This window comes from Panthera onca, chromosome C1, assembly GCF_046562875.1.
Source record: "Panthera onca isolate mPanOnc1 chromosome C1, mPanOnc1 haplotype 2, whole genome shotgun sequence".
Taxonomy (NCBI): Eukaryota; Metazoa; Chordata; class Mammalia; order Carnivora; family Felidae; genus Panthera; species Panthera onca.
This window is the reverse complement of record NC_138346.1, coordinates 115,447,209-115,474,569: the sequence shown is the minus strand read 5'-3', so window position 1 is coordinate 115,474,569 and position 27,361 is coordinate 115,447,209. Positions and strand designations below refer to the sequence as shown.

At 38.0% G+C, this 27,361-nt stretch overlaps 1 protein-coding gene across 2 annotated transcripts in view; it reads left to right on the top strand.

The window, feature by feature from the left end:
* SNX27 (sorting nexin 27) overlaps nt 1–27,361 on the top strand; it is a 70,190-nt gene that overhangs the window by 26,485 nt on the left and 16,344 nt on the right. Inside the window, exons 2-7 of one of the 2 annotated variants that reach the window (XM_060622821.3) lie at nt 598–829; nt 17,570–17,762; nt 19,353–19,417; nt 21,257–21,361; nt 24,976–25,054; nt 26,633–26,796. In XM_060622821.3, the coding sequence (XP_060478804.1) occupies nt 598–829; nt 17,570–17,762; nt 19,353–19,417; nt 21,257–21,361; nt 24,976–25,054; nt 26,633–26,796 (838 nt within the window). Of the gene's footprint in view, nt 1–597; nt 830–16,143; nt 17,272–17,569; nt 17,763–19,352; nt 19,418–21,256; nt 21,362–24,975; nt 25,055–26,632; nt 26,797–27,361 lie in introns of those variants that run through there. The other variant, XM_078451433.2, reaches the window with a different exon arrangement.

Sequence of the window (27,361 nt, the reverse complement as noted above, 5' to 3'; positions counted from 1 at the left end):
AAAAATGAGACTAGTGTGTATGAATATCTGTACCATTTAACTCTCAAGGTGATGAAACTCAGTATAAAGGAAAGTTAAGTTGAATGATTTGAAGATATGGGATGAAATCAGATACACATATATAAATTATCTTAAGTCATCCTTTTTGAGTCTTTACAAATTAAAGGAATACATTTTGTAAAAACTTTCTGATAACAGAAATTTCAGAAAGTTTAAAAAGGATTAAGTACAGTTCAAATGGCAGGATTGTTAAAAGCTACTTTGACTGTATAGTATACATGCTTGGTTAGGGTGAGGAAATTAGCTTTGAAAGCTTTGTGCCCTCTTTCCCGTGTGCTTTCTTGAAACGAAGTGTGGGATTCTAGCTTGGAGGGTCAGGTCCTCTCCAACGTTTCCATTTTGTTCTCCCTGCTGTAAGTTCACAAACAGCTCTTAACATTATGATCTATAAAAATATAAACAGCCTTTCTGGAGCCAAATTAATTTTGTTTTTATGGTTCATACTGCATGACACTGGAGTGGGGTAGGAGGGTGGAGATACAAGGTGTTTGGACCCTTCTTGTTTATGGGATTGTCTTTTTCCCTTTTTCCCCTTAGGAACGGCGTGAATGTTGAGGGGGCGACACACAAGCAGGTGGTGGACCTGATCCGAGCAGGCGAGAAGGAATTGATCTTGACAGTGTTGTCTGTGCCTCCACATGAGGCAGATAACCTAGATCCCAGTGAAGACTCGTTGGGACAATCATTTTATGATTATACAGAAAAGCAAGCAGTGCCCATATCGGTCCCCACATACAAACATGTGGAGCAGAATGGTGAGAAGTTTGTGGTGAGTGTCAGCCCAACTCAGTCCTCAAAACATCTAGCTTTTGTTTCCCTCAGGCTTATCATTTATGATTTATACTAGAGCACTAGATGCAATCACCGCAACCTAGGTCAGTTTGCCTACCAGGAAGATGGGTTCACACATAAATAAAAGACACTGACCGTGATTTTTTTTGCAGGAGGTGAACTACAGTAATGAAGAAGATTTCTCTTTCTGCTTAAGTGTATTCCATTTTATTTCCAGACAGTTTTAAATTTGTATTTGTATTCTGGTTGTAAACATGTGTGAGTTGGTTTTGTTTGTTCTTTTATTAGTTGCTGTATCTCTTTGCTACTAGCAGTCTCTCACTTACTATTGACTCTGCTGAGGTGTAGAGCAAGATTAATTTTAAAAGGTGGTGTCTTCGAAACATTTTGGTAATACAGAGTTTGGCCACATCAGAACCTGCAAGTGCCCTACCCTTCTCTCCACATCTTGTTCTTTTTCATTTTCTTTGGAGATGTCCATGTGAATGATTAATGTGGGTTTTTCCCAAGGTCCTAATTATACTCTGAATACAGTTCCCATGAACTGCTCTATTACATTTCCAGTCTGTTCCTGTTGTAGATGTGTGGGAAAGCCCACCTTGAGTTCTGGGTGCCCGCCCCTTTTCTGAGTGCCTTTGCTTGTTCCTCAAAACCCAGTTGCTGTTGATAGCCCAATCTACTTACTTTTTCTCTTGATTGCGGTATGCTTTATTTGCCTTTGATTATTTGGGGAGTGCTGATATAATGAGAAATTCATTATTCTTTGTAGAAAGTGCAGTGGGTTCTGTTAGACATTGACAAATAGACTACACATGTTTCAAGCTGAACTGCTGACTCAAGTTGCTGTCTCTGAAACTGAGATTTGTTCCCTGTATAGGAATGAGCTACAGGACACTTGTGGTAAATTCTTTTTAGTGAGGAGATGAGAAAAGCAAGCAAGTAAACCAGAAAAATTCAGAAGGATCAAACAATGTTCAACTGCATCTGTAATTTAGCTGGTGATGGTAGTACAGAGCACAGTCTAGCTTGGCCTGGTCTATGGATTCTCAGAGCCATGTACACAGCTTAGAGTTTCGTATTTCAGAGGTGCTATCCATTCAGTCATAAGGCATGTAAAGAGTAGAAATCAAGGTCAGGTCCTAAAATTAGAGCGCAATGGATGTTGAGACCTTTTGGGAATTACCTGGGATCTTGAGAACCTTTGTAGTCTTTAGAAAAGGAATGAAACTGATTGTCCCTTTTAGAAAAGGAATGAAACTGATTGTCCCTTTTAAGAAAATCAACATTATTGAGCGCAGTTTACCTGCATTAACATGTCCAGTTTCATGAGTTTGGGTAAGTGTACATAGTTTTATAATCACCACTGTCACAATCAAGATAGAAGAACACTTTCACCACCCAGAAACTTCTCTTGTGACCTTTTATAGTTAGCCCTTTCCCTGTAGCACTACCCGTGTTGACCACTGATCATCTTTCTGTTACTCTATTTTGCCATTTCTAGGATGTCAAATCAATAGGATCATATAAGTAGCTTTTTTGTGTCTGGCATTGTTCATTTAGTGTAGTGCTTTTAAGATTTATAATTGTTGTGTATGTCAGTAGTTTGTTTCTTTTAATTGCAATTACTTTTTAATTGGATAAATTCATTGCAGTTTGTTTATCCAGTGACTTGTTGATGCACGTTTGGGTTGCTTCCAGTTTGGGGCTATTATGATTAAAGCTGCCATGAAATAACATTAATATACAGGGCTTTAGGTAGATACATGTTTTCATTTCTCTTGAGTAGCTATAAGTGGAATTGCAGGGTCATATGGTAAAAGTTTAACCTTATAGTCAAACTGTTCTCCAAAGAGGCTGTACCATTTTTGCATATTCTCATTTGCAATGGAGAGTTCCAGTTGCTCTATAATCTCTCCAATGCTTGGTATTATCGGTTTTTAAAATTCTAGGCATTGTAGTGGTATCTTCGTCTTTTTTTTTTTTAAATACTGTATTTATTTATTTTTTTTAATTTTTATTTTTTTAAATTTACATCCAAATTCGTTAGCATATAGTGCAACAATGATTTCAGGAGTAGATTCCTTAGTGTTCTTTACCCATTTAGCCCACCCCCCTCCACAACCCTTCCCGTAACCCTCAGTTTGTTCTCCCTATTTATGAGTCTCTTCTGTTTTGTCCCCCTCCCTGTTTTTATATTATTTTTGTTTCCCTTCCCTTATGTTCATCTGTTTTGTCTCTTAAAAGTCCTCATATGAGTTAAGTCATATGATTTTTGTCTTTCTCTGACTAATTTCACTTAGCATAATTACCCTCCAGTTCCATCCATGTAGTTTCAAATGGCAAGATTTCATTCTTTTTTTTTTTTTTTTTTTTTTTTTTATTTATTTTTGGGACAGAGAGAGACAGAGCATGAACGGGGGAGGGTCAGAGAGAGAGGGAGACACAGAATCAGAAACAGGCTCCAGGCTCTGAGCCATCAGCCCAGAGCCTGACACGGGGCTCGAACTCACGGACCGCGAGATCGTGACCTGGCTGAAGTCGGACGCTTAACCGACTGCGCCACCCAGGCGCCCCTTTCATTCTTTTTGATTGCCGAGTAATACTCCATTGTATATATATACCACATTCTCTTTATCCATTCATCCATCAATGGACATTTGGGCTCTTTCCATACTTTGGCTATTGTTGATAGTGCTGCTATAAACATGGGGGTGCATGTGTCCCTTCGAAACAGCACACCTGTATCCCCTGGATAAATGCCTAGTAGTGCAATTGCTGGGTCGTAGGGTAGTTCTATTTTTAATTTTTTGAGGAACCTCCACACTGGTTTCCAGAGTGGCTGCACCAGCTTGCATTCCCACTTTTTTTTTTTTTTTAATTGTTTTTTAGTGGTTATTTATTTTTGAGAGGGACAGAGTGTGAGTGGGGGAGGGGCACAGAGAGAGGGAGACACAGAATCTGAAGCAGGCTCCAGGCTCTGAGCTGTCAGCACAGAGCCTGACGTGGGGCTCGAACTCATGAACCATGAGATCATGACCTGAGCTGAAGTCGGACACTCAACCAACTGAGCAACCCAGGCGCCCCTGTCCATCTGGTTTTAATTGCATTTGCCTAAAGACTCATGATGAAAGCTTTATTTTCATGTATTTAGTGGCCATTCTTATATTTTTACTGGTGAAGAGTTCAACTTTTTTCCCCCATTTTAAAACTTGGATTGTCCTATTTTGTTGTTGAGTTCTTTATGTATTTGGAGTCCTTTATCAGATAGATATTTTGTGAAATATTTCTCCCAGGCTGTGGCTGGCCTTTTTATTTTATTTTTAATAGTGTCTTTCAAAGAACAGAGGTTTTAAATTTTGTTGAAGTCCAGTTTGTCTTTTTCATTTATGGGTCGTGTTGTAAGAAATCTGCCTAACCCAAGGATACAAATCTTTTATGTTTTCTTGAAAAAATTTTATAGTTTTAGGTGTCTGTTTTTGTAATAACTTTATTGAGGTATGATTCACATACCAGCAGTTGTATACCTTAGGTGTATATGATTCAGTGTTTCTTAGTATGATCAACAGAGTAGTGCAGCCATCACCACAATTTTAGAACGTTTTCCTCACTTCAGAAAGAAACACTGTACCTTTTAGCCACCTCCTCCAAACCTCCCATCTGCTCTCTACTAATCTATTTTCTGTCTCTATGGATTTGCCTCTTCTGGACATTCCATGTAAATGAAATCATATGTGTTCTCAGGGTTTATCCATGTTGTAGCGTGTATCAACCAAGTAATATTCCATTGTCTGGATATACCACATTTAATTTATCTGTTCTTCAACTGATGGACATTTGGGTTATTTCTACTTTTTGACCGTTATGAATAATGCTGTTTTGAGCATGTATGTACAATTTTTGATGTGAATATGTGTTTTCATTTCTCTTGGATATTACGTAGAAATGGAATTACTGGGTCATATGGTAACTCTTATGTTTAACCTTTTGAGGAAATGCCAGACTTTTCTCCAAAATGGCTGCATCATAGTTTTCGCTCTTATGTTTAGGTCTGGGACCCGTTCTGAGTTGATTCTTGTATCAATACTAAATGATATAAGGGTCAAGATTTTTTTTTCCCCATTTGAATATCCAGCAGCCTGTGTTGAAAAGGAATATCTTTTCCCCATTGAAATACCTTGGCTTTATTGTTGAAAATCAATTGAACATGTGGTTCTATTTCTGTATTCTGTTGGTTATGTCTGAACATTTCAATATTTTTGTTATTTTGAGATTGTCTTCTGTTTAGTGTCTTTTCCCTTGAAAATGGGTCATATCCTCCTGCTCCTTTGTACAGTGAGTAATTTTGGATTGTATCCTGGATGTTGTGAATGTTGCATTGTGTAGGCCCTGAGTTCTGTGATATTCCCTGAGGAATGTTGATGTTTTGTTTTACCTGGCAATTAACAAGCTATGCCGCTTGTGGGTTGTACTTCATGTTTCAGTTCAATTCTTTCAGGCTTTTCTGTACTACTTTGAATCTGTTCTGCATTTGTATCATTCAGGGAGGGATTAGTATGAGATACTTGGTGTTCATTCACAAACTTAAGGCATCCTTTTCTGTGTTTCTCTCTTCTGGAATTCTCTACTCTTTCTGGTGGCGGCCATGGTTGTAGAATCCTTTCTTTCCTCCAGGCAGGAAGACTTCAGGGTTTCTATTGGAGTTTTTAGTTGCCTAAGTTAGGCTACTTTGTAACTTATGCCCACTGTCTGGGCAAAGCCCCCTAAAAGCAGGACACCTCCCCCCACCCCTCTCAGTGGTGTGCTCCATATTTTAATGTCCCTCTGCAATCTGCCTGCATTTAGTGTAGTATTCAGAATTATCGGGTAATTGATTTTTGCATTTGGTCCAGAGTTTGTAGTTGTTATCACTGGAAAGGTTGGTCTATAGGAGACTTCAGTTCTATCAGTTTTTTTCATATATAATGAAGCTGTTGCCTTTTTGATGAATTGGCCCCTTTAATGTTGTGAAATATCTCTTTATCTCTTTATCTCTTGTAATATTCTTTGTTCTGAAACCTTTCTTTGATATTAACATATGGCCGCTAATAGCTACTTCACCTTTCTTTTGATTATTGTTCTCATTGGGTATCTTTTCCATCCTTTTACTTTTAACTTATCTATATAGCCGTGCTTAAGGTAAGTCTTATAGACAGCATATACTTGTGTCTTGCTTTTTATTTGGCAATCTTGGTCGTTTATTTGGAGTGTGTTGTCTACTTACGTTTCATATAATTATTGAAATAGGTTTAAATCTATCATCTTATTCTTTATGAACTGTATCTCATCTGTTCTTTATTCCTTTTGTCCTCCTTTCCTGCCTTCTTTTTAATTAATGGAGTATTTTTTAATGATCTTGTTTTATCTCCATTATTGTATTATTAGATATAATTTGGGTTTTTTTTAATGTTTATTTATTTATTTTAAGAGAGAGCACGAGTGGAGGAGGGACAGAGAGAGAGAGAGAGAGAGAGACTCTCAAGCAGGCCTTGCGCTGTCAGCACAGAGCCCAGTGCAGGGCTCAAGTTCGTGAACCTCGAGATCATGACCTGAGCCAAGAGCAAGAGTTGGACACTTAACCGACTGATCCACCCAGGCGCCCCTTGTTGTTTTATTTTCTTAGCAGTTGTTCCCACTTTACACTATACATCTTTATAAGTATTATCTTTAAATAATACAATATTATTTCTCATATAATGAAAGAATTTTACAACAGTATATTTCATTTCCTTCTCCCATCCTTTGTGCTGTTGTCGTACATTTTACTTCTAAAGGTGTTATAAATTCCATATTACTTTGTTGTTTTCTTTGTTTTAATCAAGAGATTAGAAATGAGAAAAGAGTTCTTTTATATTTAACCACATATTTACCATTTCTGGTGTCCTTCGTTCCTTTGTGTAAATTCAGTTTCCATCTGCTATCTTATTCCCTCCGCCTGAAGAATTTCCATTAATGTTCTTATAGGGCACATCTGCTGGCAATGAATTCCCTTAGCTTTTGTTGGTCTGAAGAAGTCTTTATTTCATTCTTACGTTTGAAAGATATTTTTATTGGTATAAAATTCTGGGTTGATAGTTTTTTCTTTCAATACTTTAAAATGTGACTCCTGTCTTCTGGCCTGCTTAGTGTCTGATGAGAAGTGAGAAGCCTGCCAGTTTTTGTTCCTCTCTATGTAATGTTTTAACCCCTTCTAGCTACTGTCAAAGTTTTTAAACTTCAAAACTAGGTCTTTTTTGGTATTTATCCTGTGATTGGAGTTTTCTAAACTTTATAGAGCTATGGTTTGATATCTTTTATCATTTTTCAAAAAATCTCAGCCAGTATGTCATCAAATATTTCTTCAGCTGTGTTTTTTTTCTTTTGTCTTTCTGAGATTCTAATTACACTGTGTTAGACTGATATTGGCCTTTAGCTTTTGAATGCTCTATTCTGTTTTTCTTTTTTGTTTTGCTTTAGATTATTTTTATTGTCCTATTTGCAAGTTCACTGATTATTTCCTCAGCTGTGTCCAGTCTACTGATGAGCTTGTCAGAGAAATTCTACATCTCTGGCATCATGTTTTTTTATTTCTATTATTTCCCTTAAAATTGTCCATCTATTTACACATGCTGTGTACATTTTCCATGAGATCTTTTTTTTTTAATTTTTTTTTTTTTAACGTTTATTTATTTTTGAGACAGAGAGAGACAGAGCATGAACAGGGGAGGGTCAGAGAGAGGGAGACACAGAATCTGAAACAGGCTCCAGGCTCTGAGCTGTCAGCACAGAGCCCGACGCGGTGCTCGAACTCACGGACCGCGAGATCATGACCTGAGCTGAAGTCGGCCGCTTAACCAACTGAGCCACCCAGGCGCCCCCATGAGATCTTTTAATATATGAATCATAGTTATTTTATTTTATTAAAAAAATTGTTTTAAGTTTGTTTATTCATTTTGAGAGAGACAGAGTGAGCAGGGAAGAGGCAGAGAGAGAGAGAGAGAAAGAGAGAATCCCAAGCAGCCTCTGTACTGTCAGCGTGGAGCCCATCATGCTGTTCAAACCCATGAAACACAAGATCATGACCTGGGCTGAAATCAAGAGTCATTTGCTCAACTGACTGAGCCACCCAGGTGCCCCTGAATCATAGTTATTTTAAGATCCCTGTCTGATAGTTTTAATATCTAGATATCTCTGAGACTACCTTATCTCTTGACATACGTGTTTTTTATGTCTTGCTTTTTTGTCCTGTAATATGTGATTGAATATGCCAAGCATCATGTGTATAACAGTAGCGACTGAGGTAAGTAGTATTTGAATCTGAAAATATGCAGGCATCTTCTTCTGTTAGGGGATTGAGCCGGTCAAGCTCAATTTGGGTGTTGTTGTGGCTTTTGGTACCTTTATTGTGCTGTAAAGTTCAAATCCCTCTAACAGTAAGTCGCTTTGTGCTTAGACTGGGGGCTGGGGTCAGAGGCTCTGTTTTTTCTCACTGTTCTCCTCTTCCCTCTCTCAACTTTTAGCCACCCCTGCATGCCTGTACCACAGACAAATTCTCTCCATACTCTTGCCTCTCTTCCGCTGGTGAACCACTCTTGCTTTTTATGTAGGCTAGGTTTGTAATAAGGTTCTCTGTTATCTGGTCCTGCTTCTGTCTTAGGCAGTCTACTTAGACCCTGTGCCTATGTCTTGGGAGTGAGACTTTTAGTTTTTCTACCCTTCTTCCTTATCACAACTAAACTCTGCCTTGTATCTGTGGTTAGTCTTGGAAGAGTTTCTTCTCCCTCCCCCAGCTATGGCCAATCTCTACTTAGTATCAGGAACTTGGGCCTAAGATGGTTTCCTGCCTCTCACCAGGAGTGGAGGGTTTTTGCTTTTACTTTTTTCCCAGAAGCAGGGGATCTTCACCAGTGCCCTCCAGATGAAAGGGTTTGCTGCCCATCCCCCAAGGGACTAAGGCTTTTGCTTAATGGAAGAGAAAGGTCTAGGGAAGGTGGGTGGAGCATTGTGTCTGTCCCCTAACAATTGCCAGTCACCTTTCTCATGCCTAGGCTACTATGGTAGACCATTTCTAGGCTCCTGCTCTGTCCCTAGTCTTTCTTGTGAGCACAAGAGGCCCAGGGGGGAGACTTGCATGTGCATAGGAGCTCTCTTATGTCTGGAATGAGATTACTGTTCTTGCACCTTCCTAAATCCTACAGTTGCTTAATGTATTTGCTACTTCTTTTGTTTCTGTTATTTCTGAGTCTGTTTCTATTGACTGATTTCTCTCCTGGTTTACAGGTTAAATTTTCATGTTTCCTTGTATGTCTAGTAATTTTTGATGGGGTATCACACACTGTTAATTTTTTTTTAATGTTTATTCATTTTTGAGAGAGAGAAAGAGAGAGAGAAAGAGATTGTGAATGGGAGAGGGGCAGACAGAGAGGGAGACAGAGAATTCCAAGCAGGCTCTGCAATGTCAGCACAGAGCCAGATGTGGGGCTGGAACTCATCAGGTGAGATCATGACCTGAGCTGAAATCAAGAATTGACCGCTTAATCCTGAGCCACCCAGGCACCCCCTGTACACTGTTAATTTAATGTTATTGTGTGTTAGATTTTGTTACATTCCTTTAAAGAATGTTGAAATTTTTTCTTTTTCTTTTTTTTTTTTTTCTTTCTTTTTTTGCTGGCATGCAGTTAAGTTCCTTACAGATTACTTTGATTCTTTTTTAGGTTTGTTTTTAAGCTCTTTTAGTATGAGCATAGAGTAGTTTTTACTCTAGAACTAATTTAGCCCTACTCCTAAAGCATAGCCCTTTTTAGTTCTTTTGATTGCTATAGAAATTCAAGGGAGGTCTCTCTATTCTGGTTGGAGGAAAGTCAGATGATTAAAGATGGTCTTTGAACTCAGGTAATTGTTATTTTTACAACTCACCCTGGTAATAGTTCTTTTCCTCAAATTGCTATTCAGCCAAAATTCAAGGGGAGCCTATGCAGATTTCTAGAGCTCTGTCTCTCTTTAGCTCCCTCCTCTTGTGTTCTGCAAAGTCTAGCTGCTTTAGCCTCCCTAAACTCTAGTCTCTGTCTCCACAACTCCGTGAAGTTGCCAAATTGTTTGGTTGCCCCTGTCTGAGTTGTAGTTCAAGAGTTACCTCTAGACAGGAAGCCTAGGTTGAGGTAGGGCTCATCGTGTTTGTTTTCCTTTTCTCAGGGATCACAGTTCTTAGCTGCCTATTGTCCACTGTCCAAAAATAGTTGTTTCTATGTTTTGCCTAGTTTCTAGTGTTTACAGTGGAAGGTTAATTCCAGACCATCCATAAAATTTCCAGACTATCCTATAAAAGCAGAATATTTTTATTTATGGGTATTTTATTTCTTGATTTTAGAAGACATACCAACAGAATCCTATTTCATACTATTTAGAAAAATCAATTCTAGATGGATTAAGACTTAAATGACAAAATGAAAAAATTAAAAGCTCTTAGTAGAAAGTATAGGTGAATAGCTTTTTGATCCTGGGTATAGCAAAGAGTTTAAAAGACACAGAAAGCACTGGTAATAAAAATAATGATAAATTGGACTCTAAAACTGAGAAATTTGGGGGGCACCTGCGTGGCTTACTTTGGTTAAGCATCTAACTCTTGATTTTGGCTTAGGTCATGATCTCACAGTTCATCAGATCAAGCCCCGTGTCCAGCTCTGTGCTGATGGCACACAGCTTGCTTAGGATTCTCTCTCTCCCTCTGTCTCTGCCCCTCCCCTGCTCATGTGCACTGTCTCTCAAAATAAATAAACTTTAAAAGAATTAAACAGAAAAAAACCCCAAAAAAACCAAGTTAATAAAGTGACAAAACAAATGATACAGTAGGAGAAGATACAGTGTATACAACATGAAAAAGATTATGTCAAGAACATATAAACAACTCTACAAATCAGTGAGAAAAACACAAAAAATTAATGCAACACTGGACAAAATATATGAATATGTTTTTTTACAGAAGAGGACACTCACATGGCCAATAAATACGTGAAGAGATGATTGACATCATTACATGTAACATTAAGAGAATTGTAAATTGGAACCACAGTAGGAAATCTTTTCCCACCCATTCCCCATTGGCAAGAAGTAAAAGAATTTTTTTATGTATTATGAAAGGAGTATAACTTGATGTAACCACTTTAGCTTACAGTTTGGCATGATCTCTTTCAGTTGAATATTCACATACCTTATAACCCTGCAGTTCTAGTCTGAGTACATCTAGGAGAATCTCTTATACGTACAACAGGGGGCATATGTACAAGTTCATAGCAGTATTTGTTCACAATAGCAAAAACCCAGAATCAACCCAAGTGCTCATCAACAGAACAGGTATTTAAAAAGCAAAACAACAGGGGTGTGTGGGTAACTCGGTCGGTTAAGCCTCTGACTTTGGCTTAGGTCACAATCTCACAGTTTGTGGGGTTAAGCCCTGCATCAGTCTCTGTGCTGACAGGTCAGAGCCTGGAGCCTGCTTCAGGTTCTGTGTCTCCCTCTCTCTTTGCTCCTTCCCTGCTCGTACTCTGTCTGTCCCTCTCAAAAATAAATAAACATTAAAAATAAATAAAAAGCAAAACAACTGTTATATACAGCAGAATAAACCACAAAGGTGTGTAACATTGTGGATGAGACTAAGGGAAAAAATAAGCCCTGGAAGGTCTCACTGTGCATGGTAACCTTTTTATAAAACCTAAATGCCCTTTAAAAATTAAAATAAAAAAGAATTTAAGTATTACATATAAATACAGGAAAAAACTATAAAAAGAAAAGCGAGGGAATGATGAACATGATTATGATCATTTTGGGGGTCAGGGAAGCAGGGAGAGGGGATGAAGGAGGCAGAGACTATGGTTAGAAATAAGTGTCAGGGGCGCCTGGGTGGCGCAGTCGGTTAAGCGTCCGACTTCAGCCAGGTCACGATCTCGCGGTCTGTGAGTTCGAGCCCCGCGTCAGGCTCTGGGCTGATGGCTCGGAGCCTGGAGCCTGTTTCCGATTCTGTGTCTCCCTCTCTCTCTGCCCCTCCCCTGTTCATGCTCGGTCTCTCTCTCTGTCCCAAAAATAAATAAAAAACGTTGAAAAAAAAATTTAAAAAAAAAAAAAAAAAAAAAAGAAATAAGTGTCATGGGGCGCCTGGGTGGCTCAGTCGGTTGAGCGTCCGACTTCGGCTCAGGTCACGATCTCGCGGTTTGTGAGTTCGAGCCCCGCGTCAGGCTCTGGGCTGATGGCTCAGAGCCTGGAGCCTGCTTCCAATTCTGTGTCTCCCTCTCTCTCTGCCCCTCCCCCATTCATGCTCTGTCTCTCTCTGTCTCAAAAATAAATAAACATTAAAAAAAATTAAAAAAAAAAAAGAAATAAGTGTCAGGGTCTTAGTTTATAGTTTACTTTTTGCAAGGTTAAAAATAACTAATTTAATATCCAAAGAGCTTGCCATGAGACTATGTTGTGAACCAAAGATTATGATTAATCCAGTTCTGTATACCCAAGGTCCAAATAAAGAAAAAAAAAAAGTAATGGAGACCATTTATGATCCATGTTAGGGAGAATACACACACAAGAAACCGAAGTTATTTAAGAGCATATTGTGGCCTTTATGCTTTTTTCTTCCCAAGAAGGAGCCTAATGCTTCAGCATTTAGGAAAAATATTTCAGTGTTCCATTGTTAAGGATCTCACCCATTTTACTCAGAAATCAGCTAAGAGTGCTGTATCTCCTTTTGCTTTTATAGGCAGCTTATGAATGGCAATAATGTTTGGGTTTTTTTTTTTAATTTTTTTTAAATGTTTATTCAATTTTGAGAGACAGAGACAGAGCATGAGGGAGGGAGGGGCAGAGAGAAAGGGAGACACAGGATCTGAAGCAGGCTCCAGGCTCTGAATTATCATCATAGAGCCCGACGCAGGGCTCGAACCCACAAGCCGTGAGATCATGACCTAAGCCAAAAGTCAGATGCTCAACTGACTGAACCACCCACGTGTCCCTAATGTGGTTTTCTTAAGATGAATTTTCAGCTAAAAATAAGATTAAATGGCAGGGTGCTGTTGGAAGCAATTTGTTGGTCATAATGTACATTGAAGATTCATCCAGATCAACGGCAGGAACCAGGACAGTGTCTGCTAGACTTTCAGAAGCTGAACTTGAGTGATATTGCCATGGCCAAAATGTCATCATTCTACTTTTTTTTTTTTTTCACTTTTGCATTATGTATGGAGATTCTCTTCTCTGTTCAGTAGCACAATTCCTGTCGGTTTACTAAAGGTTTGAAAAAATGAGAACGTTTTAATATCTAGATCCTACATAGGTTGAGACGTTATCACTTAAAAGCCTTATCTGTAGGTGGGAGGGTTAAGGAACCAACAAAATGAAGATCTCTGATATCTGGGATTTCAGTTTTGCTATTGAATACCCAGATGTTACTAGAATTGCTTTCCCACAGTGGCTTGTGCTTATTGTAAGACTTTATCAGTTACAGGGCGGCTGGCTGGCTGAATCAGTAGGGCACAAGACTGTTGATCTTGGGCTTGTGAGTTCAAGCCCCACATTGCGCATGGAGTCTACTTGAAAGAAAGAGAGAGAGAGAAAGAAAGAAAGAAAAGAAAAGAAAAGAAAAGAAAAGAAAAGAAAAGAAAAGAAAAGAAAAGAGAGAGAGAAAGAAAGCAAGAAAAGAACTTACCAGTTACCATCTTCTGGCATTCATTACATAGCATTAAATCATGAGGCTGGAGAGATAAATGGCATAGCATGGATTTTCAGCATTTACATATTTAGAAGTCATTTTGAAGTTGAATTTTGGAACTTTGACTTACAGAATCTAGAGAAACAAAATAAGATCACTGATCAGATAAGTTTTACACTTTCCCCACCTATAATCCATGCCTTTTTCCCTATTGGGTTCTTACTGAACAAAGACTATCTCAAGAGGACTGAAACTTGTTACCCTCAATGGTGCTATGAGTGATGTGGAGCATGCGGGCTGAGGCCTGTAACCTGTGTACGGAATCCATGCCTGCAGTGCCCTGCCTGCCCAGGTCCTGGGGCTGAGGGTGGGCTCTGCTCTCCATGCATGAATTCACAGACAAACAACAGAAATGATGTTGGAACAGTGGGAATCAGCAATTTTGCACAGGAAGCTTTGGGAGATGTTGTTTAATGTAGTCTGCCTGAAGTTGGGACCAAACTGAACAAACAAAATGAGTTTGGTGCTTTGGACAGTGTGAAAGCTGCTGGTGAACTCTTATTCTCCTCTATCAGAAGAAGTAACTGAAATTAATGAAGCTCTTAGAGAAAATCCAGGACTTGTCAACAAATCTTGTTAGGAAGATGGTTGTCTGATCAAGATAACAGTAATCCTTCAGAATTGGATGAATTAATGAGTGAAGAAAAATATAAGAAATATATAAAGTCTATTGAGGAATGAAAATGGAATCCCTAAATAAACTAGTATAAACCAAAAAAAAAAAAAAAAAAAAGGAAGAAAGAATTGTTTTCTCAGACAACTGGTTTTGCAGTCTGAACATTCCAACTTGAAGTCTTGTAGGTTATGGTCAGTTGGAGAAGAAGGTGACCAGTGATCATTAAATTCAGTGTACTATCACAAGCTAGATTAACTTCATCTAATTCCATTTATGAGCCAACCAGTCTTAGGGTTTAAATTAAAATGGAAAGATCCTAGAAGCACGGCCTGCCTGTGTATATCTTTAATTTCTATTTGATTATGTTCTCCTTTAAGTCCAGAGAATATATATATATATTTTTTTTCAACATTTATTTATTTTTGAGAGAGAAAGAGGACATGCGCAGGGAAGGGGCACAGAGAGAAGGGGATAGAGGATCCAAAGCAGGCTCCACATTGACAGCAGAGCGTGACAGTTGGCTCGAACTCCCAAACCGTGAGATCATGACCTGAGCTGAAATCAGATGCTTAACCGACTGAGCCACTCAGACACCCCCAGAGAATATATTTTTTGATGGACTTTCTCATTTGTAATGAGGCTCTGGACGTTTCTCATGGATCATGGACATTCATGAGTTTTAGGCAGAAGATCTCAGCATGCACTAAGTGAATTGGTCATTTTTTGGGCAAATGAGTGTATCCAAACCAGGGAAATACAAATACTAATAGATCTTGGTTCATTTTAAGGACCAATGAAGAACAAAGCAGTCTCTGTTGTGATTTAAAAAAAAAAAGTTTTTTAATGTTTGTTTATTTTTGAAAGAGAGAACAAGCAGGAGAGGGGCAGAGAGAGGGAGACACAGGATCTGAAGCAGGCTCCAGACTACGAGCTATCAGCACAGAGCCTGATGCAGAGATTAAACCCACAAACTGAGATCATGACCTGAGCCAGTCAGAGGCTTAACCAACTGAGCCACCCAGGTGCTCCTGTTGTGATCTTTTTGTATATTTCTCATTTACTAAGCACAGTTAATTTAAAAGTGTTTTTGGCTCTTGTGGAAGCCATTTCTACTTGCATTAAAATATTACAGAACTGTCAGGCATCCTGTTTATATTTCTGTTTCCTGTGATGCCACATTTAAATAGAGATTGGTAGGGAGGTAGGTGAGAGGCTATTTAATGTTAACTCTTCTCACTTTATCAAGAAACTGAAAGTTGAATCAACTTTTCAGATTTCTTTTTGAAACTATCACAAAGGCTTCTCAAGCTCTAGGGTTCTACCCTAGGAAATATTTTACTGGACTGGAGATCACTCAAGTGGTCACCTTTGAGGAAATGCAGTCATAGTCTTCATGTACATTATCAAGGACCTACTGTACTCTTCCTTGGAAAGAGACTTGGGGGCAGATCTTTGAGCCGGCAGTGTCACTAACTAGTTTTACCTCCCTTCCTTTCTTCATTGTATGAGGAATTCAGGCTGATACATATCACCTATAGTATTGCGGACTTGCTTTTTAAGCAAAGGAATGGTGATATTAGTGAGAAATTTGGATAGTTTAGTTTGAGATGGAAGTATATAAGACCAAACTGAATAAGACTTCTTAAGACTGCCTGCTCCAGGGGTGCCTGGGTGGCTCAGTTGGGTGAGTGTCCAACTTCGGCTCAAGGCATGATCTCATGGTTTGTGAGTTTGAGCCCCGTGTCGGGCTCTGTGTTGACAGCTCAGAGCCTGGAGCCTGCTTCAGAGTTTGTGTTTCCATCTCTCTCTCCCTCTCTCTCTGCCCCTCCCCCCCATGTTCTCTCTCCCTCTCTCTCTCTCTCCCTCTCTCTCTCTCTCAAAAATAAACATTAAAAAAAAATTTTTTTAAGACTGCCTGCTCCAAAGAGAACAGGTGGTGTTGTGTAAAGAGACTCTTGTTTTCTTATGCATTTGTACTTCAGGAGGAAGTGATGGGAATACTTTGGTAATATATGTGCTTCATCACAGACAGTCACAACTTTGAGTGATAATCACAGGAAGAAAGCTCATTGATCAGGATCATACACATCCCTGGAGACTGTTTCATAGTGATTAGAGATTTTGCCTTTAATTGGGGGAGGAATCATAGTTGGAGAGTTATGGGAGAGGAGTCTTGAATGAGTAAATTATTTTATTTTTGCATTTAACTCATACTTCCTAAATCACAGAAGCATGGTAAAGATTCTTTTTGAGCTTTAAGGGAAGGCTTTGGCCCACACATTCTCAGTGATTAACTCTTGATTCCATGTGTAGATGATCTGTTTTGTGCACATTTAAAATTCAGAATGATTTTTGCAAAACCAGTAAATGTGATTTGGGGCCTTTTTTTCCCATCTCTGCCTAATTTGATATGTTCTGAGAATATAGGGTAACTTGGATTATTAGATGTTTTTGGATTACACATTCCGTCACTTTATGAGGGTACATATTCAAGAGTTTCCTTTATGTGGGTGCATACTCAGAAACTTCACATATATGCATTAATTTCTTCATCAAATACTTACTGACTCCCTGCTATGTTCCAGACCCTGTTCTAAAAGTTTGGCAGGCATCTATGAACAATAAACAAAAATCTCTAACTGTTTCTTCATGAGGATTATTAACTCTTTGTTATTACAAGATGGTCCTTAGAATACGTTTATTTCACTTTTTGTTAACCCGATTTTAAGGAAGAGCAAAGCTAAGGATACCTGACTTCAGGAAAGGAGTTTTTGCCACAGAAACCTTTTGCTAACAAAATGCCACTGTTACATCATTTTTAGACATTCCTTTAGAAGTTTGGACCACACACAAATATCAGTCACAATGCTTTATAATCCACCTTCGTTTTGTACATCCATCTCTCTCCAAATTTGCTTGCTTATTCATTCACTAGATTTACCATTGGCTTTGAATGACTTTTAACTTTCTAAAAATAAAGATCCACGCTTAAAAGCTGAAAATTGTCTTTGAAGATATTGAAAGCACTGTGTTGGAGGTAATTTTAATAGCAAAAATTAGATTATGGGTCACTTGAAAAGAGTAGCACTCTGTTGTCCACATCATTTCTGGCATGCTTATTGAAAGTAAGCCTTACTTGACAGTGACCTTGAACATGTTCTCTGTTAAGTGCATAGCAGAATATACCTCACCAGTATCAGCCTGAGCTTGACTTTAGATGATTCTGTGATTTAATTGGTAGTAAGTAGGCTTTTTTTGTTTTTTGTTTTTGTTTGTTTGTTGTTTTTTTTTTTTTTTTTTTTTTTTTTTTTTTTTTTGTTCTTCCCCCTCACCAGGTATACAATGTTTATATGGCAGGGAGGCAGCTGTGTTCTAAGCGGTACCGGGAGTTTGCTATCCTACACCAGAACCTGAAGAGAGAGTTTGCCAACTTTACATTTCCCCGACTTCCAGGGAAGTGGCCATTCTCTTTATCAGAACAGCAATTAGATGCCCGACGTCGGGGGTTGGAAGAATATCTAGAAAAAGGTAAGTTGGCCTATTAAATGCTACTACCTTAAGTAGACTTGGATTCTAGGTATGTGTTGCAACTCTTAAACCGCATGGCTAAGTTTCCTGAAACTGAATAGTGAAAGTAAATCAAATTTCTGACCATTGGTGTTGAATGATCTGAGCTTTGAAGCCAAAACTGAAATGTCCAATACAAGGATTAATAGCCTATGTTATTGACTTGCTGAGCACTTAAAAACAGAAAAATGCATAATTAGTTTTTGATGTATTAGGGACCTTTATTGGGTTATGTTATTTGCCAGCAAACACGTACAGACCTACTCATCAACATGCTGAATTGATTTGGCAACTAAGTGGGCTGTGTTTAAAACATTTTTATTGAAATGACTCTTAGTTCACTGGCATATCCTACTTGAAAAGTCCTTTTTCCTCTTACAGTTGTCCATGGATAGGTTTGCCAAGTTGTGGATCTCTAAAGTCCCCTTGATCTAAGCAGGTTATAGGTGGAAGTATTGAAACTTTACTTGTTATCTCAGGACTTCCAAATAGTACATCAGGAGTTTGTGGATATGGATGCTGAAACATTTGGTTATCGGAAAGTCAAGGAGAAATGACCCAGATCTCCGGAATAAGATAGTTCATTTTGTGGCTCAGAGAAGACACCTTGCTTCGCTCCATTATAGAGTTATATAATTTGCCAGTTGTGCAACAGGCTTCTCTTTAAAATACTAATTTAATAGAAAAATAGTCTTATGTGATATTTATTAATTCTGTGTCCTTGTGTAAGAACTAATTGACCTAGTTGAATTTTTTAAAATTTTAGTGGAGAGCCTTATCCCTGAAGAAAAACTGTTTCCCCTGTAGAAGGTAGTGAGACTTCCTCATCTGTTTTTAGCTTTTTTCTAACATGGAATGGCCTCTAAACACAGCCCTTGGGAAATGAAAAGGGTATAAATTTTTTTAATAAAATGAAGTGAAGTCATCAGTATAACTCATTATCCTCATGAGAGTGTCAGGAAATTAACTTTCTTAGATTTAGACAATTAGCTACTTTCCTTCCTTCCTTCCTTCCTTCCTTCCTTCCTTCCTTCCTTTTAAAGGTTGTTGTTTTGAAGCTTAAGTCAGTGAGGTGAGAAGATGCGCTGAGCTTAATACTTAATTACCTACCCATTTTTCCCAAAGTGTTTTTAACTGCTTATGGTTCTCTGACTGGCCTCGTTCCTAGGTAGACCAAGTATACATTTTTCCTTCTGTATTTCAGTTTTGTGTTTGCTTTATTCCTGATTGACCTTACCCTAGCTCTGTTGTCTGGCTTGGTCTTCGTTCACATGAGACTGCAAAGTTAGATTTACTGAAGTGTTATTTTGAATGACTTCATTTGGCTATGTATAATGTTTTTAGCAAGCTACATCTTTGAACATCCTAATTTTCCTCTGTTGTGGTTCATATTTATATGAATGTTTGTTGTGCCTTAATGTGTTATACATCAGGAATGACCACCTCAGCATTGCCTGCTACTGATGATTTATACTTAAACCTTGATACATTGTTGACTTTAAAGTCTCCATTTTAGGGTCTCACGCCAGATTCAATTTTTGTTTTCTACAGTATGCTCAATACGTGTCATTGGTGAGAGTGACATCATGCAGGAATTCCTATCAGAATCAGATGAGGTAGGTAAATACTCCCCACAATGACTGTTCACCCCTTGGCTCCTTGCGGGCGGGGGATAAAGATGTCAATTACAGGTTGAATTGCTGTAAATTCCCCCAATGACCGTTTTTTTTTTCAAGTTGCCTTTCTTATGTATCCTGCTTATCTTTTAAGACCTAGCGCTTGGTTCACTTTCTCTTTGCATAGCCTTCCCTGATACTCAAGTCCTTGGTTTTTCTTTATCTTTATTTATTTATTTTTTTTTTTTAAGAGCCTGCGTGATTGGGGAGGGGCAGAGAGAGAGAGGGAGACAGAGAATCCAAAGTGGGCTCTGCACTGTCAGCACAGAGCCTGATGCAGGACTCAAACTCATAAACCATGAGATCATGACCTGAGCTGAAGTTGGACGCTCAACTGACTGAGCCACTCAGGTGTCCCTCAAGTCTTTGGTTTAGGAACTTTTGCAGTCAGACCACTCAATCATCACCTTGTTGCTATCCTATTCTCCCATTTTGTGTACATATAATCAAATTATTACTTTATATTTTTAGTTCACTACAGTGTGAACTACCTGTAGGTAAGAGCTAAGTCTTTTTTTCTAGCCTTATTGAGTTAGAATTGACAAATAAGAATCATCTATATTTGAGGTGTACAACTTGATGTTTTGATGTACGTATACATTGTGAAAGATCACAACAGTCAAGCTAATGAACCTATCCATTACCTCATAGTTACCATTTTCTTTTCCTTCCTTCCTTCCTTCCTTCCTTCCTTTCTTCCTTTCTTTTTCTTTCTTTCTTTCTTTCTTTCTTTCTTTCTTTCTTTCTTTCTTTCTTTCTTTCTTTCTTTCGTGTGGTGAAAGCACTTAAAATCTACCCTCCTGGCAAATTTCAAGTATACGTTACAGTATTGTTAATTCTGGTCACCATGGTATTATACATTAGAGCTCTGGACCAAGAGCTAAATCTTGACCATCTTTGTATTCCCAGTGCCTTACAATAATGTCAAGCATATTAGAGGTGCTTAATAAATACTAATTGAATAGAAGAATGAATATGTAATGCTGCTATATTAAATAGTGCGTTATCTACTAGTTATTTTATATGTGTATGTCTTATTTTCTCAACTAGGTTATAAATTTCTTGCAGACAAGTGCTTATAATTAATGCTTAGGATGGTTTTAGACAATAGATAGCACCATTTTTTAAGTGATAAACGAAGATGGACTTGCTCCTCAATAGTTTCTCTCTAATCAAACTTACAAGCTAGAGGAATGTATTAATCATCAAAAGCAATAAGAAAGAAGGATCTTCTGAATTAAGGGATAAGAATTGTTTACTCTTTCGAAGAAAACTAGGCATCACGTTAACTCAGATTCCTGCCTTTCATCCATTTTTCCTGTCAGAGGTGTCACGATTCCTTCTGAGTTCAGGGAGGAACTTACACTACTTGAGCCAATCTAGCATGCCTAACCATTTAAACCCAGAGAATTTTTGTCAAAACTACTGCTTCCAGTTGTTTTCTTTTCTCAATGGTGAGTTCTGAATGTTTGGAAGTAGGCCAAAAATGTCATCTGTATTTGACCTAGACTGCCTCACACAAGTGTTCCGTTTTGAAATGTGGGCACACTGGCTTTAACATGTTTCTTTCCTCCCTGTTCATCTTAAAGGTTAACTTTTGCTGCAGCCTGAAGTCAGCTTTCTGACTTGTAAAATGTATTGACTTTAAGGTGTCTTTTTCCCCTTTTCGTTGGAACTTAACTTTCTATCACATGTTTAGATTGTTGCTTAGTCAGCATGTTATAAGGAGAGTGAGGATATGCTGAGTTACAAATTATGTCTCTGTGTCTTTTCCCACAGAACTACAATGGTGTGTCCGACGTAGAACTGAGAGTAGCATTACCAGATGGAACAACAGTTACAGTCAGGGTTAAAAAGAACAGTACTACAGACCAAGTGTATCAGGTAAATTAAACTTGAACAAGTAGACTCAACATTGGATGGTATGAAGCTAAGGAGGATGGATGAAATGAGTTAATAAAGTGCTTGGGCTATCTGGCACATAATTTATTAAATGTGAGCTACTACTACTGATGTTGTTATTAATGTGAAAGTACTTTGCCCTCCTTTAAAGAAAAGTACAGTATGTATCCTGGGTCGTAGTGGTTGAAATTAGCGCCACCCCTCCCTTTCTTTTCTTTCTTTTTTTTTTTTTTTTTTTTAAGTTTATTTATTTATTTTGAGAGATAGTGCCAGTGGGGGAAGGGCAGAGAGAGAATCTCTAGCAGACTCGGCACTCTCAGCACAGAGCCTGACACAGGGCTCAAACTCATGAACTGTGAGATCATCATGACCTGAGCCAAAGTCAAGAGTTAGATGCTTAACTAACTGAGACACTCAGGCGCTCCAGCCCTGCTTCTTTTTAATTGTAGAAAACTTTAATATAAACAGAACAGTACAGTGGACCTCCATTTACGCATCATTCATATTTAATAACCATCAAGATTTTGCCACATTTGCATTATACGTGTATCTTTTTTTTCTTTTCCTTTGTTTAAATGTTTTATTTTTTTTAAATGTTTATTTAGAGAGAGCTAGCATGCACAAGTGGGGGAGGGGCAAAGAGAGAGGGGTAGAGAGAGAATCCCAAGCAGGCTCTGCACTGTCAGCACGGAGCCCAAGGCAGGGCTTGAACCCACAAACCCACGATCATGACCTGAGCTGAAATCAAGAGTCAGGATGCTTACCTGACTGAGCGACCCAGGTGCCCCTGTTTAAATATGTTAAAGCAAATTCCATTTTATTGGGCCTGTATAGATTTCAGTATAAATTTCTAAAAAATAAAGGCATTCTTTTTACATAAAGACAAAAGCCATTATCAGACCTAAAAAGTTAACAGTATTTCCTTGGCATTAACTAATAACAAATCCATAGTCCCAATATTTCCAGCTGTCTAAAAATGATTTTTTATTGTTTGTTAAAATCTGGATCTAAACAAGGTTTGTTTTTTATCTTTGTTTTTAATGTTTATTTTTGAGAGAGAGAGAGAACACGAGCAGGGGAGGGACAGAGAGAGAGAGGGAGACAGAGGATCTGAAGCAGGCTCCAGGCTCCGTGCTGACAGCAGAGAGCCCAGTGTGGGGCTCGAAGCCACGAGCCATGAGATCATGACCTGAGTCGAAGTTGGATGTTTAGCTGACTAAGCCGCCCAGTCGCCCCAGTTTTTATGTTTGTTTGAATATAAGCAGCTTCCCTTCCCTTCCTCACCTTTTTTATTTAGATGTTATTAGTTTGTTGCAGAAATTGGGTCTGTGTTGTACAGTGTCCCACATTCTGAATTTATCTATTTATTTTTATGTGCATCATTTAATATGTCCATCTCCTTACATTCTGCATGAATGGAAGTTTTCTCTAGAGAGCTCGAATAGGTTCAGCTTTTTTATAAGAATACTTCCTAACTGGTGAGATATATCTTTCCTATTGCTTTCAGGAGGTACACAGTATCTGTCTGGTTGTCCCATTTTTAGTGATACTGAGATTAATCGGTGCATTTATTTAGATGGTGATAACCTGGGCTCTCTATTGTAAAATTCCCCATTGGCCTGTAATCAGATGAGTGTATACACTGATGATTGCTGCCTTAACCAGTAATTTCATTAATTCTGTCATTTCTTCATATTTGTTAGGTAGAATTTTTCTATACAGAACTTTTCCTTACCAACTAAGGCTATGTATATAGTTATCCTAAAATACAGTTTGTAGGAAAGAGAGGATAAATATTTAATTTTTTTAATTGCCAATTTTCAGAGTGTAATGTTGGCATTGGAGTGTGATGTTGGTGATTCCAATGATATCCAATGAGATATTTTTATTTTATTTTATTTTTATTTTATTTTATGTTATTTTTATTTTACTTTAGTATTTGTGGGTTTTAGACATTCAGTATTATTTAATCAATCATGTGTATCATCTTCGATGCTCACATTGTTTCATCTCTGGCCAGTGGAAGCTCCTTCATATCTGCTCCTGTATTCTTCTGATGCAACTTACTTGTTTATGATAGCATCCTTGCTTTTTGGTACAACAAGGTGTTCTGGCCTCATCTTTGTGTATTTCCTATCCTAGATCTATAATCAGCCACTTCCCTCAAGGAGTCCTGGTTTCTTTCAGTGAGAAATTACATTTAAAGATCATGATCTGGGTGCTAGATATAATCATTGCTTTTAGGCCTAGGCCTTTTTGTCTTTAATCCTGATGTGATCAAGATTTTCAGGGAGACTAACAGGTTTCTGGATATTAATGTTTATTGTTCCTTTGTAGCAAACAATATGTTCCCCATACATTTGCTCATGTACTGTATACCATGGCAAAGGGTATGTGCAGAATTCAAGGTATTTCTGAAATTATAAAAGGGTGAAGTGATTGCAAGGAAAATGTTAATTTTACAAGTTGCTCATGTTTTTGTTTTGTATTCTTTGTTTCTGCCTCTCGCCCCCAAATTGTCTCTAGCAAGGCCTTTTGGTGAGGAGCAGCACTTTTCTCCTCATCCGCTTACTGAGACTTGTAGCTATAAACCATTTTCCAACCCCAGAGAGCATTTCAGTTTCCATTCACTGCAGTAAAGAATGGTAACTTAGAACGTTTATAGTGTCATCAGGGATGAGAATGAGAATGGTATAATTATACTTGGTCTACTGAGCCACTGACATTCCACAATTGTATTTTGTTCAATTAATACCTTATTTATATTGGGATTGATCTTGAAAAGAAATTGTGGTACTATTTTGTGTTTTTTGAGTTTTGTTGTCATTTGTAATTTTAGTTTTATTTGTACGTGGAATCTTTCAATTGCTTTTTGTCATATTAGCTCCTAGAGAGGAGGACTGATACTTGTTTAATATGTCTCTGTTACAACATTTTGCTGTTTTCATGTCGATATCAATGATGGTAATTCTTAGGAAATGGAGATCCTCAGCCTGAGGCATGGATCATCCAAAAAATAAATAAGAACAATTTGTGAAGCATGAACAAAATTGACAAACTCTTTTCGGCTCAAGAACCAAAGATAAAGATTTTGCATGTTAACAGCCTGTATTAAATGTAGGTTGAATGAAAATAAATAAATAAACAAACAAATAAATAAATATAAATGTAGGTTACATGTATGAGACTGGATATTTAAGAATTTATTTTCTTCTTAAGGTCTGTTCTTGTGAAGCACATTACTTGTAAGTGCTGTTAAAAAAGACTTTTGTGGGATGAAATCATATTTCAGAGAAGGAAGATGATATTTAAGGATAGCTTATTAGCTTGAATTGGACATGGAAACTCATATTTAGAGATTATATCTATTTCGGTCAAATATAGGTATTTTCCCCCTTTTATGTCATATATATGTATGCATGAGTATGTGCACACATACATATAAAAAGAAAAGGTATAGACCATGAATTTAGTTCATGTGAAGCTGAGATGGCAAAACTCCTCCCTTCTCCCCCCTGCACATGCACACACCTGTCTTTTCCCATAGTTTGTCTGATTTAGTTACCCTGAAACCAATCTATCCTGTTTACTTATAGGCTATTGCAGCAAAGGTTGGCATGGACAGTACAACGGTGAATTACTTTGCCTTATTTGAAGTGATCAATCATTCCTTTGGTAAGTATCAGTAGCCTAATACTGAGTTTTGTTTGTGAGTATTTTATTCTAATACTATCAGACTGAAGCTCCCGGAAGCCGTCAGACTGAAACTATTTGCTTAGAGAAGAAGAGCTTGAAGGCAAGGGGAGATCACACTCATTAGGACTGTCTCCCACAAGCAGACCAGGCAAATCTTATTAAGCCCAAGTCAAAAAGGTGTCTGATCACTGATGATCCTTTTTCCTCTTTTGTAAGTATAACTTACTTATACCTAGCACTGAAACAGATACTTCATGAACTTCTTTTAAATCAGGGGTTCAAAAGTAATATATTCCAATGAAATAGCCAAAAAGAGGGATGTTCTATCTAGCCACAACTTATTTTGGTGTACTTTATGCTTTTTGTAGATAGTTAAGAATAGCTTTTTATTTTCAGGAGTCAGAAAAATATACATTACTTAAAAGTCTTTGCGTTGATGCATATATTTAAGTTTCCATGTAAATATACATTCTCTTTCTAGGAAATTTCATTGCATGTTGGCAGGAAGTTTCTCATGTTATTTTATAAAAGCTAGGGATGGTGGCCACATTGGTTGCATTGAGATCACAAAAGGGAGGAAGTCTGAGTGCTTGCTATGAATGACATAGATTTCCTATAGTTTATGGGTCTTTTCCACATTACATATACATGGGGCTAAGGCCAGAAACAACAGATAATATTGATTGATCAGACCTTGCCATCCCTGGTCAAGATAAAACTAGGTTGATTCTCCGTGAAGCAGCCATCTTTTTATTATTCTTCATCTTCCCAACTCCCTGTGGTCTAACTAGGCAGATATAAATGTTACAAAGGATTGCTAGGGAACCGGGCACTTGGATTCTAATCTTATCCTTTTTTTCTAAGCTTTAGTTAAGAAATAAAATGGGAAATATTAAATCTGTTTTTTGCAGTGTTACAAAGTCAAGTAAGCATCAAAAGAAGAAAAAACTCTGAGCCTTTCTTAAGAAAAGCAATATAGAAATTAAATGTGATAGTGTTTTATCCTGCCTGTGCATTGTTAGGAAGAGAAAGAAACGTTACTCAGAAACATTTTTCACTTTGATGAATGTCTTAGAGTTGGGGATGGGGATTGGGGAGAGCCTTTCAGCTCTTAACAAACAAGGGAATTGCCACATGAGAGACTCTGATTGCTCCATAGCTGGGTAAGAGGAGAGGCTTGCCTTAAAGATGTTCAGTGGACATCACTGTAACTTACCAGATAATAGATAAGATATTTTAATTGACTTTGGAATAGATGCTGTCTGCCCAGTCTGCATGTTAACTGAAGGATGTGTCATACAGGTGATAGATTTCAGTCAGTTTAAGACTTAATTGGCCATAGTCATAGTTAGAAGGGATACATTTGGGTAGAGAAATGGTTATTTTGTGGTCCCATAGCAGGCTGCTTGATGGATCTAACCTGATGTTCTGGTTAAGGATAGCCTGCCATTCGTAGTCTGCTTTACACAGTTTATGCTAGGGAAATTCCTTATATATCTTTAATCTTCTAGCTTTCTTTTTTATTTTTATTTTTTATTTTTTTGGTCTTTTCTTCAGTACGTAAGCTGGCACCTAATGAATTTCCTCATAAACTCTACGTCCAGAATTACACATCAGCTGTGCCAGGCACCTGCCTGACCATTCGAAAGTGGCTTTTTACGACAGAAGAAGAAATCCTCTTAAATGACAATGACCTTGCTGTTACCTACTTTTTTCATCAGGTGGGTGAATTGATCTTCCTGGAAAGGCCTGATTTCTTTTTATACTTGTATGTAGTGAGTTATTTGCCAATTCAGTGTGAATCCTTGGACAAGCTGCTTTGCCTCCTGGATCTTAGTTAAGTTACATTTTTAAAATGTTCTATCCTGGGGTGCCTGGCTGGCTCAGTCTATAGTATAGCATGTAACTCTTGATCTTGGGATTGTGAGTTCAAGCCCCACATTGTGTGTAGAGATTACTTGAAAAATAAAATCTTTAAAAAATAAAAAAGAGGGGCGCCTGGGTGGCTCAGTCGGTTAAGCGTCCGACTTCAGCTCAGGTTGTGATCTTGCGATCTCACGGTCCGTGAGTTCGAGCCCCGCGTCGGGCTCTGGGCTGATGGCTCAGAGCCTGGAGTCTGCTTCCGATTCTGTGTCTCCCTCTCTCTCTGATCCTCCCCCATTCATGCTCTCTCTCTCTGTCTCAAAAATAAACAAACGTTAAAAAAAAAATTTTTTTTTTTTTAAATAAAAAAATAAAAAAGAATCAAATAATATATTCTAACCCATTTAACAAAAGATAAATAAA